This window comes from Lepisosteus oculatus, chromosome 5 (genome assembly GCF_040954835.1).
Source record: "Lepisosteus oculatus isolate fLepOcu1 chromosome 5, fLepOcu1.hap2, whole genome shotgun sequence".
Taxonomy (NCBI): domain Eukaryota; kingdom Metazoa; phylum Chordata; class Actinopteri; order Semionotiformes; family Lepisosteidae; genus Lepisosteus; species Lepisosteus oculatus.
Window position 1 is genome coordinate 40,858,401 of NC_090700.1, and position 17,231 is coordinate 40,875,631.

The 17,231-nt window shown below is 48.0% G+C and overlaps 1 protein-coding gene across 5 annotated transcripts in view; it reads right to left on the bottom strand.

The window, feature by feature from the left end:
• Positions 1-5,295: 5,295 nt before the first annotated feature.
• Positions 5,296-17,231, bottom strand: part of tmcc2 (transmembrane and coiled-coil domain family 2) — a 38,972-nt gene continuing 27,036 nt past the window's right edge. For 4 of the 5 annotated variants that reach the window (XM_015342755.2, XM_006628483.3, XM_015342760.2 and 1 more), the window contains 4 exons: positions 10,818-11,171; positions 9,961-10,553; positions 9,383-9,518; positions 5,296-8,343 (listed from right to left, as the gene is read on the bottom strand). In XM_015342755.2, coding sequence (XP_015198241.1) covers positions 8,044-8,343; positions 9,383-9,518; positions 9,961-10,553; positions 10,818-11,171 — 1,383 coding nt within the window. In that variant the 3' untranslated portion in view covers positions 5,296-8,043. Of the gene's footprint in view, positions 8,344-9,382; positions 9,519-9,960; positions 10,554-10,817; positions 11,172-15,689; positions 16,081-17,231 lie in introns of those variants that run through there. The other variant, XM_015342761.2, reaches the window with a different exon arrangement.

Sequence of the window (17,231 nt, forward strand, 5' to 3'; positions counted from 1 at the left end):
TCTGTAAAATGCACACTCGCATCTAGCCGTCAATATTATCTTAATGTTAGGCATTAATTCCAATACTTGTCATTTGTTTACAGGAGAAATTTTAGAACCTCTTCGTGCTTAATTCCTACAGGTCGAGCATGTATCGAGCTGCTACAAGCAAACGCCTGCTCTTGCGTTACAGAACACTTGTATTTGAGAAGCTGTACTCCTTAAAACCCATAATGCCTAAAGCATCTCATGTGTCTTATTTGTTTCAGGACTGGTCTGTTCATCTACGGGCGGCTTTTTGAAAAACGAAGATGTATGCATTTGTTTTGCCATGTTGGTTAATAAACCAAAAACCTAGCGCTAGATAGTCTGGTCGTCTGACGACAGCGATAGACAATTAGGCTACGGCTACACATGCACCGCCGCACTACATTTACATGATTTTCTTATTGGTCACAAAAGATACAGCGAGCTAATAGCAAATTACATACGATGAAAAAAATCAAACACGTAACATTAAAAAGCAAATCATTGAACACAGACAAGGGAAAAAACTCTTAAATTGCTTCGGACTGACTGGGTAGGAGTTCGATCAATCAGCGTGGGCCCCTGACTTCCCATCTCAAGACCTTTATTCATCTGACTCCGGTCTATATGTCCCTCAAGCTCCTCTACACTCTGTGGGTGACAGGGCCTTCTCTTGCTTCCGCAAAGCTGTGGAGGTCTATCCCCAAGTATATGAGAGTCTCCTGTTTGGAGCGCATTTAAATCACGTGCTCCGATTTCGCAAATTAGAGGTGTTGTAATTAAAAAGCCAATAATTAATTTTATGTCCGTTTTGTAAGTTTGTATATTAGCTTGAAATAACGAAAACATGAACTTTTCAGCTGCTACACTCCTCACACAGAAGAATCATGGATGCAGTGTATCATAACAATAACACATTCTAATTTGTAATCTAATCTGTAGATGGCTCTGTACTAAAATTGAAAAACCTTGGGGTTATATTCGATTCTGGCTTAACATTCGACCCACATGTACAGCATACTGTCAAAACATCTTTTTTTTCACCTTAGAAATATCGCAAGAATACTCCCTATGCTATCATTAACTGTGGCTGGAAAGCTGATCAACATATTTGGATTCTCTCGAATGGACTACTGCAATGCTCTACTCCCTGGGGTATCTAAATCTACTCTGAACAAACTGCAGTATGTCCAAAATTCAGCAGCCAGAATCCTGACCAGGTCTAGTGCAAGTGTTCACATTATTCCTATCCTGGAGTCCTTGCACTGCCTTCCAGTCAACTTCCGCGTAGACTTAAAAATCCTCATGCTCACCTATAAGGCTTTACATGGCTTGGCACCTCAATACCTGTCTGAGCTTTTATCGCCCTACTCCCCACCTCGCAACCTCCGCTCTTCAAATTCTGCCCTCCTTACTGTCCCCCAAGCCCATCTACATTGTATGGGTGACAGGGCCTTCTCCTGCTATGCCCCCAAGCTCTGGAACTCTTTGCCCAAGGATATCCGAGAGTCACCTTCTCTAAACTCCTTCAAATCCAGACTCAAAACCCTCTTCTTCAGAAGAGCCTTTACTTAACTGGTTCCATTCTTCACCCCTCTGCTCTTCTTAGTACCACCTTCCATGGTCTCCTCTATTGTTATTGTTGTAATTGTAATTGTGTCTTATCTTGTGAAATCTTCTTATTTATTGTTGTAGTCGTCTTATTTATTGTTAGTGTCATCCTGTAAAGCGCTTTGAGAAGCGACCTTTAAAGGCGCTATATAAAATAAAATTTATTATTATTATTATAATTTATCTGTTATTTTTCTCTTTGTTGTTGTTTATGTACTCGTCATTACTACACTCACCAGCTATAGCGATCATATCTCGGGTCCCAGAGACCTGGAAAGCTCTGTTCCGGGAATGTTGCGCTGCTGCTCATACCTTCTCGCCCAGCAGCACTGCTGTGGCTGTGGGCAGGAAAAACTGGACTCAGCGCTTTTGAGAGACGCCCGCCAGAGAGCCAGAGCCAGCAGCAGATTGGCAACAGAGATGAGGGAGAGCGCCAACGAAAGATGAAGAAATAACAGTGCGAAGCACACCGAGTCAGCTGAAGTGAGACCAGAATGTTAGTTTCCCGAGCAGCACTGAGCAGAAGGCGAGCCCACGGCAGTCCACCCGTGTAACAGCCGTTACTGTGGCCCCTGAGAGAGGAGGCTTCCCTCTAAAGATGTAGTTATAATAATGTGTGTTCATTCCCTTCACTCGCTTATTTTTCAGTGTACCATGACAGTAACCAAGCTTATATTTGTGCTTTTTAAGTTAAAACACGCTGGTCTAATCTTCTCAATAAAATCAGGGGTAGCGAGCTAGAAAGCCAGCAGACAGCACGTTTTTAAATTCATGTTTACATCAGCGTTTTCTAAACACGTGGACAAATTTTGTTTTCACCACTTATGTAAAGAAGCTGTTTAGAGATCCTTTGAAATTAAAATCGCACAGCTCCTGCTGTATGGGCAAGGTGCCCTACCTCCAGACACGCGTTGGGAAGGAACACTGCGTGGACACAAACTAATTCACCTGTGTGTTCTGTTCCCAAATTAGCCTGTCTATATTCGAGATTTTCCTGCTGTCCTGTGTTGTTTTCTTCCAGAGTGTGAGTGATGGAGATAATTTGTTCCGGAATGGAATTCCAGGAATGCTCCGACTACATGTGTTGAGTGTGCCGTGCTATTCTCGGGATGAGGGAGATTTTTATCAGCCGCAGCTCCAGGCGGCACAAGCACCGGGTTCCCACAGAGGAAGGGTGGGGGTGATAGCGGGGCGAAGGGACATCAGGACTCAATGTTCAGCTCCGTCCTGTGACAGTGTCACTTATTTCTTCACAAGGAAGCCACCTAGGGTCACAATCACCTAATGTCCTTCCCAGCTGTGTTTGTGGAGAGTGAACATTATGGTGATCTGATTACCCTTGAGTACCCTTGAGCACCAGTCTGACCACATCACACGTCACCCAGGAGTCTATGTGTGTTTTATCAGTTTCTGAAAGTGTTGCCCATGGAGACAAATCTATGAACATTCTGTACTTTCCACACACCGTCTTCTTAAGTTATTTTTCCTGAGTATAGTCACATGTGCAAGGCTGTCAGATGGTTTTGTTGTTGTTGATAGGGGGGAATTACTCATGATTCTTAGAATTTAACAAGAACAAAGCGAGAGCAGATTCAGCGGCAGTTGTGGGATGAAATAAGAGACCATCTGACACAGCGATGTTCTGTGCTTTGACCCAGAGTCAACAGGCAGCCCCAGGCTGCTACAACGCAGAGCAGGAGAGGATGGATGCAGGCCACTTGCTACTACCTTGTAGCTAACCTGGTAATGATTAAGAATAATAATTAATAATTGCTTACACTTATATAGCGCTTTTTCTGGACACTCCACTCAAAGCACTTTACAGGTAATGGGGACTCCCCTCCACCACCACCAATGTGCAGCATCCATAGTATGACTATGACGGCAGCCATAGTGTGCCAGAACGCTCACCACACACCAGCTATCAGTGGGGAGGAGAGCAGAGTAATGAAGCCAATTCATAGATGGGGATTATTAGGAGGTCATGACTGGTAAGGGCCAATGGGAAGTTAAGCCAGGACGCTGGGGTTACACTCCTACTCTTTTTGAGAAACGCCCTGGGATTTTTAATGACCACAGAGAGTCAGGACCTTGGTTTTACGTCTCACGGCGCCTGTTTACAGTATAGTGTCCCCGTCACTATACTGGGGCATTAGGACCCACATGGGCCACAGGGTGAGCGCCCCCTGCTGGCCCCACTAACAACTCTTCCAGCAGCAACCATAGTTTTTCCCAGGAGGTCTCCCATCTAGGTACTGACCTGGCTCACACCTGCTTAGCTTCAGTGGGTTGCCAGTTGTGAGTTGCAGGGTGATATGGCTGCTGGCTGAAATAACTCAATGATGGACACATCGCAGGGAGTGAATAATGAGCACGTCTCACGTGAAGTCCTGACTGGCTGCCTGGCATGAGGCTCCAGTCAGGTTGCAGCACTCTGGGTCGGTGTGGTTTGGACTTCACTTGATTTGCATGCTATTGCATTATTTCCTCTGTATTTTACTTGTAAAAGTAATTTTGCTTTGGATTAAAAAGGGTGTTTTCTTTGAGAGAGCATTGCTGTCAAATGCAATCACTGTTCACATGGCCTGCTCTTCACAGATACACACAGATACACACAGATAGACAAGCGCTCACACGCTACCCACTCTCCCAGTGTGCTTCATTCCTTCCTGTCGCTCGTCTTCCTAGTGGAGAAGTCTCTTCCTGCGTGAGCAGCATTTCTGTTTGCAAGGGTAAAGCTCAGTGAGGCCTGTGAAAGCACCCGCAGTTTCACAGTGATCTCCCGGCACCTCTCTCCTCTGTCTTCACACAAACACCTCGCCTGTTGTGTGAGGTGGAGGGAGTGTGTTCAGCCCTCGGTGCTCTTTGTACCCTTTCTTATTGTTTTGCTGTGCTGTGTGATCTGTGTTTAATTCCTCTTTCCTTCTCTTGAGGGCTGATGCCTATTCGTTGCAGCTCAATAAACACTCCCCCTCTTCACCCTTGAGAAAGCAGCAGCCTTTCATCTGTGCTGTTATATAACTCCACCCCTCTCCCTGGTGTGGATAACTTAGGCTAGGACAGATCTGCTGCTGTTCGAGCGCTGCGTGAACACAAGTACACACACGAGAGAAGGCCATTCAGCCCAACCTGCCCGTTCGGCAGTCAGTATTTAACTAACTGGAGGATCTCATTGGTGGTGGTGGAGGGGAGTCCCCATTACCTGTAAAGCGCTTTGAGTGGAATGTCCAGAAAAGCGCTATATAAGTGTAAACAATTATTATTATTATTATTATAATCTCATCCTGCTGTGTCTCGAGAGAAGCCAGAGTATCATCTTCCACAACATGACCCGCCTCTTGCAATACAAAGACTTCTTACATGCCACTGTCCTGCACAGCCCACACCTGCGGTCTAAACATTACACTGATTGGTTTCCCAAAAAATCGTATGTTGGAAAAGAACTGAAAGATGAGGGGAAAAAACGGAAAATGATCGTTCTTTCTAATTTTATTCTTCCAAAAATTAAATTTAAAAATAATGATAATAATAAGAATAATAATAAAGTGCCACTTTCATTTTGAAACACATGACTGAAAAACAAACAACAGATTCTTTCTTCAGCATTCAACACTGGAACGGCAGTCATATGAGCATGTGAACACGATTACACGCCTTCAAAGCAAAATGCAGAAACACTTCACAAAAAAGCCACCAGGGGGCGGTCGTTTATAAGAAAATACAGTGCTATGGCCTTTCTTTATTTACAGTAAAACATTCTCCAGTCACGACGAATCTTTACAGAGATACTTTTCTTTTTTTTTTCTATCAGACTCTTCAAGAGCTTACATTCAAGGTAATCCAACCAACAGGCAGGAGGCAGAATTCTACACATTCTTGTCTCTCTCTCTCCTTGCTCTCCAGACTGGTCTGCATTTCTGTGACCCACAATGCGGATTCCCAGTGTTCGCAACATTCTGCCCCTTCATCCCTGTCAGCCTCAAGAAGGCAGGCTGTCTTCACACTCCTGCTGCCCCCAAAGCCTGAGCCAATAATGTGTCCTACAATAAATCAGTCCATAGCTCAGGCCACAATAAGCATTTGAAAATAAGTTTAAAAAATAAAAATACTGTACAATACTGTAGTTTCCTTTGAATAAGCTGGTTTTAGACATTTTCACCCTTACCAGTAAATAAGCCTCGCCCCCCCCTCTTAATTTAATATCAAGGTCACCAGACAGCTTGTCTCTACACAAAAGAGCTTTTTTTGCTTGCTTACTGAGTTAGCAAGCTCTTCAAAAGCTTAAGAAAAATCTTCGATCATTAGCAAATTGTGACTGCTGTTGTGACGTGACAGGTTCTGAATGGTGAGAAGAAAGTGCTGCAGGACTTGTGAACGTGCTTTGTGTGCTGGAGAAGCGAAAGACAAACACCTGGTTTTAGAGCTCAGAATAAAATAACTTCGCAATTCTCATGGGCCACTAGACCCGCGCTGCCAGGGGGCGCAACTCTCCAACTTCAAATAAACTGAGCTGAAAAAGACATCTCTCGCACAGACTTGAAATCACCCCGGCAAGACCAAAAGAAGAAGAAGGAAAGAGATGGACGAGGCAGGACAGTGGGACAGTCACAGCTAGACCATTACTGGAGCGGGCTGGACTCAACAGTGTCAGCGCTCTCCTGTATCAGCTCACCCTATGCAGTCTGTGACGGTTCAGTATATACAGTACAAAGATAAAACACAGCGACCCTGAGGGCAGCAGGCTGGCTCAAAGGCCCATTGGTCAGGTGTAGATCTACCCTTCCTGCTACAAAGGAGAAGACGAGTGGCACCTGCCAAGTGGGCTGATCTCAGGGACCCTGGTGACCCCACAGAGCAGGCAGGCAAGTCACCAGCTATGGCATTAGCGCCTTCAGCCTGTGACCTGGGCTGCCGTTTTGCGAATACGGTGTGCTCCTGAAAGCAGCAGTGCTGTGGAAGGGAGGACATAGGAGGGCAGCTGGGTAGCTGCTCCAGCTGGTGCAAAACAAATTAAACAAAAGAACCAATTTGCAGATAAAAACAATGATCTTTCCCAGCTGTTCTTTCGCCTCAGGCTTTGTAAGACATCAATAAATCTAACAACTGGTTTCAGTTTGATCTTCTTCCCTTCAATTTTCAGAGAACACTGAATGGTTTTCTGAGATATTTTGCCCACTGGTGGGAGACAAAGTCCTTGATCTTGTCAACAGGTTATTTGTAAGTGTGAGAGGAACACCTGCTGGATTTAGGCTGTGAGCTAACCTGCTGCCTGCTGCCCTGCTGCCTGCCCCAGGACAGTCTGAGCTCCAGGGTCCGAGCAGCACCCTACAGGCAGAACAGGCAGCTGATACAACAGCTGCTGTAGTATCACTTTTCTTCAACCATAGATTAAGAACCAGAATAAAACATTTCACCTCATTACAGGATGATAAACTAAAAAGAGAACAACAGCAATTTAATAAATAATTGCAAATGAGGAAATGAACTCCAAGAAGCACTGCGTAACAAAACGTCAGTGAGCAGGAGGGCGTCGTCTCCGTGTCCAGGTTCATTTAAATCTGCTGAATGTTCATACATAAAAATACAAAAGCATCTGAAAAAAAAACTTTATATACATGTGTTCATTGTATCTCCCTCAAAACACCTGTAGTAAAAATGGTAATGATGATCAATTTAAAATCAAACAAAAAACCAAGAGACATCCAAAAAAACAAACTTGAAGTAGGCTCAGTTTGGACTCAGTGTGTTGCTTGCTCTTGGGGCAGCAAATATGAGAGGAGACCATTCTGAGTGGCTTGACAGAGTCCTCACTTTTTCACAGGAACATAAGAAAGACAAGACAAGGCCATTCGGCCTGTTTGATAGCAAGTACCTAACTGATCCCAGGATCTGCTCCAGCTCTGCCCTGTTGTCTCCAGTCTCTTCTCCAGCACTCCAGGGCAGCCCTCTACTTGCAGGTCCCCAGGTGAGAGCCCAGTGCCCAGAGCGCACACACACACACTTGCTCACCCTGGCTGTGCACTCTTCCTAGCCCTCCTGGGTGGGAGCTGGTCCACCTGGCAGAGCCGAACTCCGCTCTGCCTGCACAGGGTTCACCCTGGGAGGGGGCAGTCCTGTACACCTCTTCTCAAGTAAGACAGGGAGGGGATCCAAGCCCTCTTTCAGAAATCTTCAGAAAAGAAGCAAAGAAAAACATATCTACACCCCTGTCCTATAAAAACGGCGAAGGACGAGGTGAGGATGCAATATGGTCTCATGGAGAAGTAGAGATCTTAGAAACAATAAATACATCAGTAAATAACGGGAACAGCGGTGTCCTTCTTGTGCACGACTGGGAGGAAATTCATAGGCCCAGCGCAGCCCCAGCCTGGCGTGGGGTGGTGGCAGGGTGCAGGGGTGCTGTAAACGGGCAGCACAGTGGGCCGATCAGCTGGGCAGCAGCCACAGCTCCAAGACGTCCCAGTGCTTCCAGAGGGAGACCAGCAGCAGCACCAGCAGCACGGTGCCCGCCACCCGGGCGCGCGTCTTCATGAGTGGCGTGATGAAGTTGGCCAGCGTGGACACGAAGACCAACAGCACGGCCATGAGAGCCAGGATGACGTTGATGAACTTGCCCAGCAGTGCCCGCGCATTGGCGTTCTCCACCCCCTCCAGCTGCACCACCTGCTGCTGCTGCTGCTGCAGCTCCAGCTTGGTGATGCGTGTCAGGCAGGACTCCACTGCCTCCTACAGGGCGAGAGAGAGAGACGCAGAGTCACATCTCCTCAGACGTCTCACTGGGAACAAATTGCATAGCCCCAAACACATTTTCTCATTCATACAATGCTTAGGAAGAGAAAGTATTGTCGTTTTATAGGAAATAATAATTCAGACAACATTCTAGTTGCTTGTGAACTGTTCTATTGGTAGGGATAACAAGCTTACTTCTCCTCGGATGGTTCATGATGTCTTTCCATAATCTCAGGCCTGACGGAAAGTGGAGGAGACTGTGCCAGGAGACTTATTTTTACCCAAGTGTTATAATACACACAATAAGAACATCTACAGGCCAACAGCAGATGTTCCTGAGAGTTCCTATATATAACAAAGCTGTCTAAAATAATCCCTTGTGAGGATGTAACTCAGCCCTTCACCAATTCTCTAATTAATCAACTAATCAATTAATCAACACATGAACTTAGATACATGTGATAGAGGCCTGAACGAGTTTTAGTGACAGGTCAGCTGGTTGTCAGAGCCTGTCTCGGCAAGAAATGGACACAAGGCAAGGATACACCGTGGACCAAGAAGTCAGTTAACCGACCAGTATGTCTTAAACAACCAATATGGGAGAAAACTGGAGCATCTGGAGGAAACTCACATGAATATAGGGAGAACATACGAACTCCATACAGACAGCAGCCCAGATCGAGAACCACTGCACCACCGTGTCGCCCTCAACTCCATTCACCAGAAAATGATTACAGTCTGCAGTTTCTTAAGGTTTTGTAAAGACACTGGTTAAAACCAACTAATTAGGTTTAAACGTACTTTATTAACCACACCTGAATGTATTAGTTAAGTGAACGTACAGTTGCAGTCCTCGTACCAGACCACACTTGATTAAAAGAAAGCTGCCACAGGCTGAAGCCCTGTAGGACAACAGGGGGCTGGGACTATTTCTAACAGAGTCCTGGGTGCGACAGCAGGGTAGCAGGATCCCAGTGGGTCCCATACGTTTCATGGGCTCTGGCTTGGTAGGGTCTGTGTAGCCCTCACCGCTCACCTGAATGTCCCTGGCTCTCTCGTATGACTGGTATGCCACCTTCTCCTCCATGCTGGCCAGCTCCTGCTTCAGGTTGGTCATCTCATTCTGGTGCAGCTCTGTCAGGTCATTCAGCTGCTCTTCTAACCGCTCATACCTGCACACAGACGCAGTGCGATGGGGTAGACTGCCTTACGCAGACAGTCCTGGCCCACTGCACTGTCACATGCAATCACAGACAGCACTGGGCCCACAGCGCGGACACATGCAATCACAGATAGCCCAATGCTCTGTGGCTGGACACACACTGCCCAGGAAACAGATCTGACACCATGCTATCTGAATCTGGCATACATGCAATCACAGACAGCATTGGGTCCACAGTGCAGACACATGCAGTCACAGACAGCACTGGTCCCACAATGCAGACACATGCAATCAGACAGCACAGGGCTCACTGCACACATACTCAGCCTACATAGTCAGGTTCCTATCACACATACACAATGACTCAGCTGGCTTCTTGAAGAGAGATGCATAGACATGCTATTCTGTCAATGGATAATAACCTCAGCCACTGGTCCCCTCAGTCTGTGTACCTGTATCTCTCCTCCTGCAGGCATTGCGTCATGTAGCTGTAGTCCCTCTGCAGCTGGGTCTTCATGTCCTCAATGGCGTCCTCCAGGTGGGCCTGGCTGGCCTTGATCTCTCGCAGCTCCTCCAGCAGGGTGTCCCAGGTGCTGTGTGTGTGGTGCTGGCTGTCCAGTGTGTTGGACTTGGGGCTGCCCATGCCGGGCGCTAGCCCCGCCCCGCCCCCTGCCCCAGAGTTGCTGCCACCGGCTGAGCCAGAGGTGGCGCTGGAGCACTCGTCGTCGCTGTTGTACTTGGGGCTGGACACCAGTGTGGCGCTGCCGCTGAGTGCGCGCTGGGCCTCCTCGGGGTGCGGATCGTCCAGCGTGTCCTTCAGGTGCGCGATGTTGTCTGCGCTGCCGAACTTGTTGCGGATCAGGCTGGCGAATTCCCGTGGCTTGGACACCACGGCCGTGTGGGACAGTGCGGACACGCCCCCCTTCACCCCCTCCACCACGCCCCCCCCGAACCCACTGATGCCTGCACGCATGTTGGCGCCCACGTCCTTCAGGCCCTGCTGCACGTCCCGCAACACATCTTTGGGCTGCCGTGACGGACCGTTCTGTAGGACAAGAGAGTGAGAGAGGGGCACAGGGATGAGCACAGGGGTGGAGGGATGAGAGGCGAGCAAGAAGGAAGGAGACAGGGTTTCAGAGACAGAGGGAATGAAAGAGGAAAATGGAGAGAGTGCAATTAGGGGGAGGACAGGGACAGAGTGGGACTTCAGAAAACCACAAAAAAAACCTGCAATACGGTCCTCACACTGTGAATGTGAGGGAGCCCTGAGGACAGGTGGCTCATCACTCTTCCTGTAGGGGGCGCTCACCTGCTCGATCTCCTTCAGCTTCTTGTGGTAGTGTTCGAGCTTCTTGTGCAGGTGAGAGATGGTCTGTGCGGACTTCTGGTTCTTCTTCTCGAAGACCTGCTTGATCCGGGAGGCCTGCTGCTTGTCGGCGTTGTGAGCCAGCTTCAGGTACTCAGCCACGTTCTCGTCCCGCGCCTCCTGCTCGATGCGGATCTGCTCTGTGATCTTTAGGATCTTCTGCTGCAGGTGGTCGATGGCGGCGCGTGTGCGCTGGGGGTCCGGCGCCTCGGGGACGTCCAGACTGATGTTGCCATCGGAGCCACCGTGGGTGGCGGTGGGGGGTAGCCCCAGCGTGCTCACCTCCCCCTTCTCCAGCTGCAGAGACATTGACAAAGACCAAGCAAGTGAGACTCCAGGCATCCGGTCCGAACAACTCACTTTGACAGAGCTCCCTGGCATCCCAGTTTGTACTGGTACTGCTGCAGCAGATCTGCTATCTTTTTCTCTTATGGGAGCTGGAGTATAGGACACATCTAAGCCACAGATGTGTCAGAGGGTGTCAGAGCATGTGGCATATGTTTGGAAGGCATGATTCTCCTTTCAAGACCACAGGGTTCCTGCAGAGTTCTCCCTGGACGCTACCCAATTTTAAAGTAATAGGCTCCCCTGTTAACGATAACATGTCTGGTATGACAGAGCTATTTCTTGATGGGCTACATTTTCAGAAACATGTTCACAGATTCAATTCATTTCACTCAAACAGCAGGAAGTGGTAAGGCTGGGTTAATAATAATAATTATAATAATAATAATTGCTTACACTTATATAGCGCTTTTCTGGACACTCCACTCAAAGCGCTTTACAGGTAATGGGGACTCCCCTCCACCACCACCAATGTGCAGCATCCACCTGGATGATGCGACGGCAGCCATAGTGCGCCAGAACGCTCACCACACATCAGCTATCAGTGGGGAGGAGAGCAGAGTAATGTAGCCAATTCATAGAGGGGGATTATTAGGAGGCCATGATTAGTAAGGGCCAATTGGAAATTTGGCCAGGACACCGGGGTTACACCCCTACTCTTTTCGAGAAGCGCCCTGGGATTTTTAATGACCACAGAGAGTCAGGACCTCGGTTTTACGTCTCATCCGAAGGACGGCGCCTGTTTACAGTATAGTGTCCCCGTCACTATACTGGGGCATTAGGACCCACATGGACCGCAGGGTGAGCGCCCCCCGCTGGCCCCATTAACACCTCTTCCAGCAGCAACCTTAGTTTTTCCCAGGAGGTCTCCCATCCAGGTACTGACCAGGCTCACACCTGCTTAGCTTCAGTGGGTTGCCAGTTGTGAGTTGCAGGGTGATATGGCTGCTGGCTATAGGGTTAAGAGAAGAATTTTAAATGAAGCGAAACTGCTGACCTGAACCACCACAGATGCTGGGCTTCACACTAAAACTCTGGTATCTAGACACTGTTTGCTGAATGCTCTGCAGAGTCAGAAAGGGAATCTATTATAAAACTTTTAGTTTCTTCCAGTGCACTGCCGTGACCCCAGAATTTGTGTTATTGTGTCGTGCCATGTGTTTGCTCCCCGTTAGAGAAGAGTGATAATGTATCAGCCACCCTGACAGTTCTGCTGGATCTTAACAAATGCTTCATCCAAGTAGGTGTCTGTGGCTTCAGGAAATCCAAATAAATATCAAGGCCCTGTTCTGAATTGAGAGTCTCACAAGAAAACTCACAGGAGACCACAGCGCAGAGGGTGCAATCTAGGCACAGGCTCAGAGATGACTGCCTTGCCAGCCTGCTTGAGGAAAGATATGCCATCAGCGAGCAGCTGATCTCTCTCTGCACACTTCCCCCATTGGCCTGTCTAGAGCTGTAGCTCTACTGGCTGCCTGCCCACTGTGACACTTGCTAAAGAATGCAGACTATAGAGTTTGTACAACAGAGTCATTAGAATAAAAGCTGCTTCACGCAGCTACCTGCACTAGTAACACATACTACACTGTTTATGCAACCTGCTATATAGAAGAAATCTACAAGAAGAGGCAGCTACTGATAAAGAGTGCTCAGGGTCAAGTGATTCCTCTGGGTTCCTCTGAAGTTTCACTGAGCCCAGCATAACGTCCCTGCGATTGTGCACAGCATGGTGGGAGAGGGTTTGTGTCTTTAACGTGCCCACCAAGTGCTACAGAAGCCACCCACCACTGAAAGAGGGAGATGAGTTAGACAGGAGAGGACCAGCTTTTCAAGCAGAAAGGAGAACTGTAAGAGAAATGTTTGCAATTTAATTGCATTGTGTGACCATTTCATCAGTAAAGACTTTAGAGTATCAAACGCTGCGAACACTAAATAACAAAAGAAACAACAAAAGCCTAACAAAAGGCTAATGTTGCACTCTCCACTACACCCCTGAGACAGGGCTGCTCAGAGTCCCGGCACAGGCTGAGGTAGCCCAGGGTAATGGTGTGTGGGGGCTGTGCAGGAAGACACTCTTCCATCTCTTTCGCCCACTGGCTGGCCATTTGCATCACCCGTCTCTCTGTCTCACTCTTTCTTTTCTCTCTCACTTGCTCTGATCTACTGAGGGCCCTGAGTGTTCACTTCCTGTGAGCTCCTCAAGCACAAGAACGTGCTGTGCTCCGCAGGATGAAAAACAAGAAATAAACAGTTGTGTGCTGAATGCCTGATGCAGCCTGAGCCAGATGAGTGCGAGACGTGAGTGTAGTACATTAATCTGCGTCTCCTGAGACCTGAACAGACCATACTGTTCCCGGAAAAGGCAATACATTCTCCCTTCTTCTCCAGCAAGGAAATTTAAAGAAAGGTTTAAACCTGGCAACTGACGTGCTTGTATTGTCTAACTTCAAATCTGAGAAAAGAAGGCACCTGTCCTCGCTAACAGAGTCAGAACAGCAGCTCATCTGCAGGATGTGCCTGTGTGCTGGCACTCTCACCTCACACAGGATGAACCACAGGAGAGCCTTGGCAGCAAGTGCCCACAGTCTAGACATGCAGACTTCTGTCCTCCTGATGCCAGCTGAGGGAGCTTCCTGCTCACAGGAACAGGGCAGCAGTGAGGGAGTGAAAGGAAAGCTTCCTGCAACACAATGCCTAGATCCTGCGCTGCAAGACAGTTCTACCACAGTCCTTAATGACTTAAGTGGTCTGAATCATCACAGCGGTGGACAGGCGAGTTATTGACTTGTGTTCAGTCCTGATCTCTAGGCTGCAGGAAGCGTGCTGCTGGCAGCGATCCACTCTATCACATTATGAATACGGGCAGCAGGCTTTGCAAGATGAGCAAACTTCTGAGGGTTTCTGACTTTCCCCCGAGAGAGCATCAACGTGCTGTCATCACCCAGCATGTCAGCTCTTCCCCGCGGGCTCGGGGACCGCAGTCTGGGCTGAGCGTGTCTGAGTGTGTCTGACAGACAGGGCGGTGAAGGAGGCCGAATCCTGGCTCGGAGCGTCCTCTGCCCCGCTCTGAGGCGCTGGTGACCCCACAATCACATTCAGAGGTGTCTCCTGAGTCTGGCAGGTGCAGAGCACAGTGCTGGACTATTTAACAGACAGAATTCATACATTTCTCTGTTGGCACCATACTCTTCATATGGTTTAATATGCAATACTTAATTGAATTAAACAATTTTTTCATCATTCCAATATGGAAATATTATATGCTAGTAAATACAAGGATCTATTACTTAAACTATGTAATGGATTAATCTATAGCTGTACTAGCATAGCGCATCTTATAAGAATCTTTGATAACCTTTTTCCATGAGGTGTATAAAATGATCGCAATAAAACAGATTTTTGTTTATTATACAAAAACATGACGTGATTTTAGTATCAGAAACTGGCGTACCGATAATTAATCAAACGCATGAGAAATATTTGGGGGATATGGAAATAGCTTGGTATTTGCAGCTCGGCTCCACTGGGAAGCTCTCCCCTGGGATCTGAAGGAACAATAGCCTGGAAAAGGACGTTTTGCTTGCTGTCTATTCCCTCTTCAAAACCTTCCCAACACTATCAGCCTTTCTGCTGCAACCCTGTCCCCTCCCCCTCTGCCCTGTGCTTCGAAGACGGGAGATTTCGGCTGCCCTTCACAGCCCCACAGCGGGGAAGAAGTCAGGACCAGCATGTCGAGGGTCTGCTCACAGGACCCTGATGTCTTACAGAGCACATAGGGTCGGATTTGGTACAGCACGAGACAATGATGTTGATTTACAACACAACAGCATGAGAGAATACTGGGTCAATGCAGACCGCAAGATCATGAATTACACAGAAAAAAAAATCAGCCGACAAAATGCAAAAATGTGTAGGTTTACTGACAGTAAAACACGCCAAATGAATCCCCACATACACATGCCTGGTGGGAATATAGTTTTGACATAATATTCACGTAAATTGTCTTTGTCTGCTCACAGAATTACAATGAGACTACAGCACCACATGTGTAGTATCTGAATCACTGGAGAGGAGATAATCCATCTCCCCTCTCTGCGATCATGGCCGGGCAGAAGCAGCCCAGCAAACTATATATCCTGAGGCTTCTGTGCAGCCTCAGCAGGTGTGTATTCAAACAGAAAATGACATCGATGTCTGCCACCAGGACATCTGCGGATCAATGAAACCAGAACACACCGCGACCGGGGTCCGCAGACAGCGGTCCAACTCAAGCAGGAGCAGCTTCCACACTGGGGCAGGCTCCACAAATAACAAGGACAAAAAAACCTACTTAAAAAGGCATGAAAGCAACACAGCCACAGGAATGTGGAGCTCCTACACACACAGATCACAGAAACACATGCAAAGGAAAATTGACGCATCCCAGTTCAAGCACAGTGAAGCAGGCAGGCGCTGGGAGAGAGACGTTACCATACTGTTTAATCCCGGGCTGCGGCTCCTGGGCTCTTAGGTCCATCAGCTGCTCCCATCACCTTTTCTGACTCTGCAGGTTCCCCCGTTTTTCCTGTACCCCTCTGCCTGCCGCTCCGCCTGTCTCCAACTGCCTGCCTGTCTGCGTGTCGCTGCCTCACATCCCATTCAGGGGAGCCCGCGTGTGGAGGCCCGCCTCCTCCTCTCCCGCTCTCTCTCTCACAAGCTGCACACACGCTGCCCCACTCCTGCTCATCCCCGCTGTGCATCTCCCAGCGCGGTGGCGGAGACGAGCCGGGAGGCCGGGGGAATCGCAACTGTGAGAAAGTGTGTGTGCGTGAGAGTGTGTGTATGAGTGAGTGCGGGGAGGGGCAGGCACAAGGGAATTTCTAGGAGTTTTTTCCTGTCACAAAAACGGCCCAAACACTCGGAAAGAGCCCACTGGGCCAGGAGAAGGTGACAAGCAAATTCTGATACCTTAGAAACTCAGTGTCGCAAAACAAGACGTTATGCCGGATTAGTGCATGTGGACGAAACAACATGCCCCGTCTGCCATCTTTTAGTTAAAAAGCAAAAACCAAGGAAAGTCCACTGAAGAGTACAATTTAACAAGAAGTGAAAACGCAGTGTTTGCGCCGTGAGCCTCACTCCAGCTCCTCTTTCTCCCTTTGGTCCCTAAAGAAACACATCTGAGCTCTGCATCCTTTGTCTGTAGCTGGTGACTGAGATGTGTTAATGAATCCATGCTTGGAAAGAGAGGAAAAGAAGAGGGCGAAAAGAGGCTTCTTACAGCACAGGTCATCATCTCCTCCCTGCTTCTGAGCTACACTAAAGCGACTATGCAGACTTAACCCTTCACTTGCCTGCAGATCTCAGGCCTGCCTTGAGCCTAGCCACTTCCCTGCAGCCCAGCACATCATGCCTCTCTCCCTCGGTCCAGGCAGGACCTCTCACCAGGAGCTGGACTTATGGAACGTCAGGAAGGCAAGTGCTATTGGACTGGACTGCAGCAAGCCCAAGGTAAAAGGTCACATGGCGCTCAGGAGCAGGGGAGGAGGGGCGATTCTTTCTGAGCCAACGATGCAGAAAACGCAGCCAAGCTGATCAGCATTTTTCAAAGGGCAAGTCAGCTTTGAGATGACTTGATATTTATTTTAATATCTTTCATCAGGATAGCACATGTGCTCAATTATTTAACCACTCAAAGGAGCAGAAACATTTTGAAGTCTTCTGAGAACAGCAGTGCTGTGGTTCGGCCTGGCTAGGAATATTCTCACAGCGATAGAGAAGCATTTCCAAGTATCACTCAGAAACCCCATTCATTTTATTAGAACAGATACGAAGATTCATGCGGAAATAAACAGATATATACTGTATCTGGAGCACCGCTGTAGCACCACTGAGTACAGGGAGTCATGCTCTCAGTCCGAATGGGGTTTGAGACTCTGAGACGAATGCGACCCTCTAAGGGTAAAGAGATTACTCTTTTATATGTAAAGAGAAGATGAACATGTAAAATCACTTTCTTTAGTGCTTAGATTT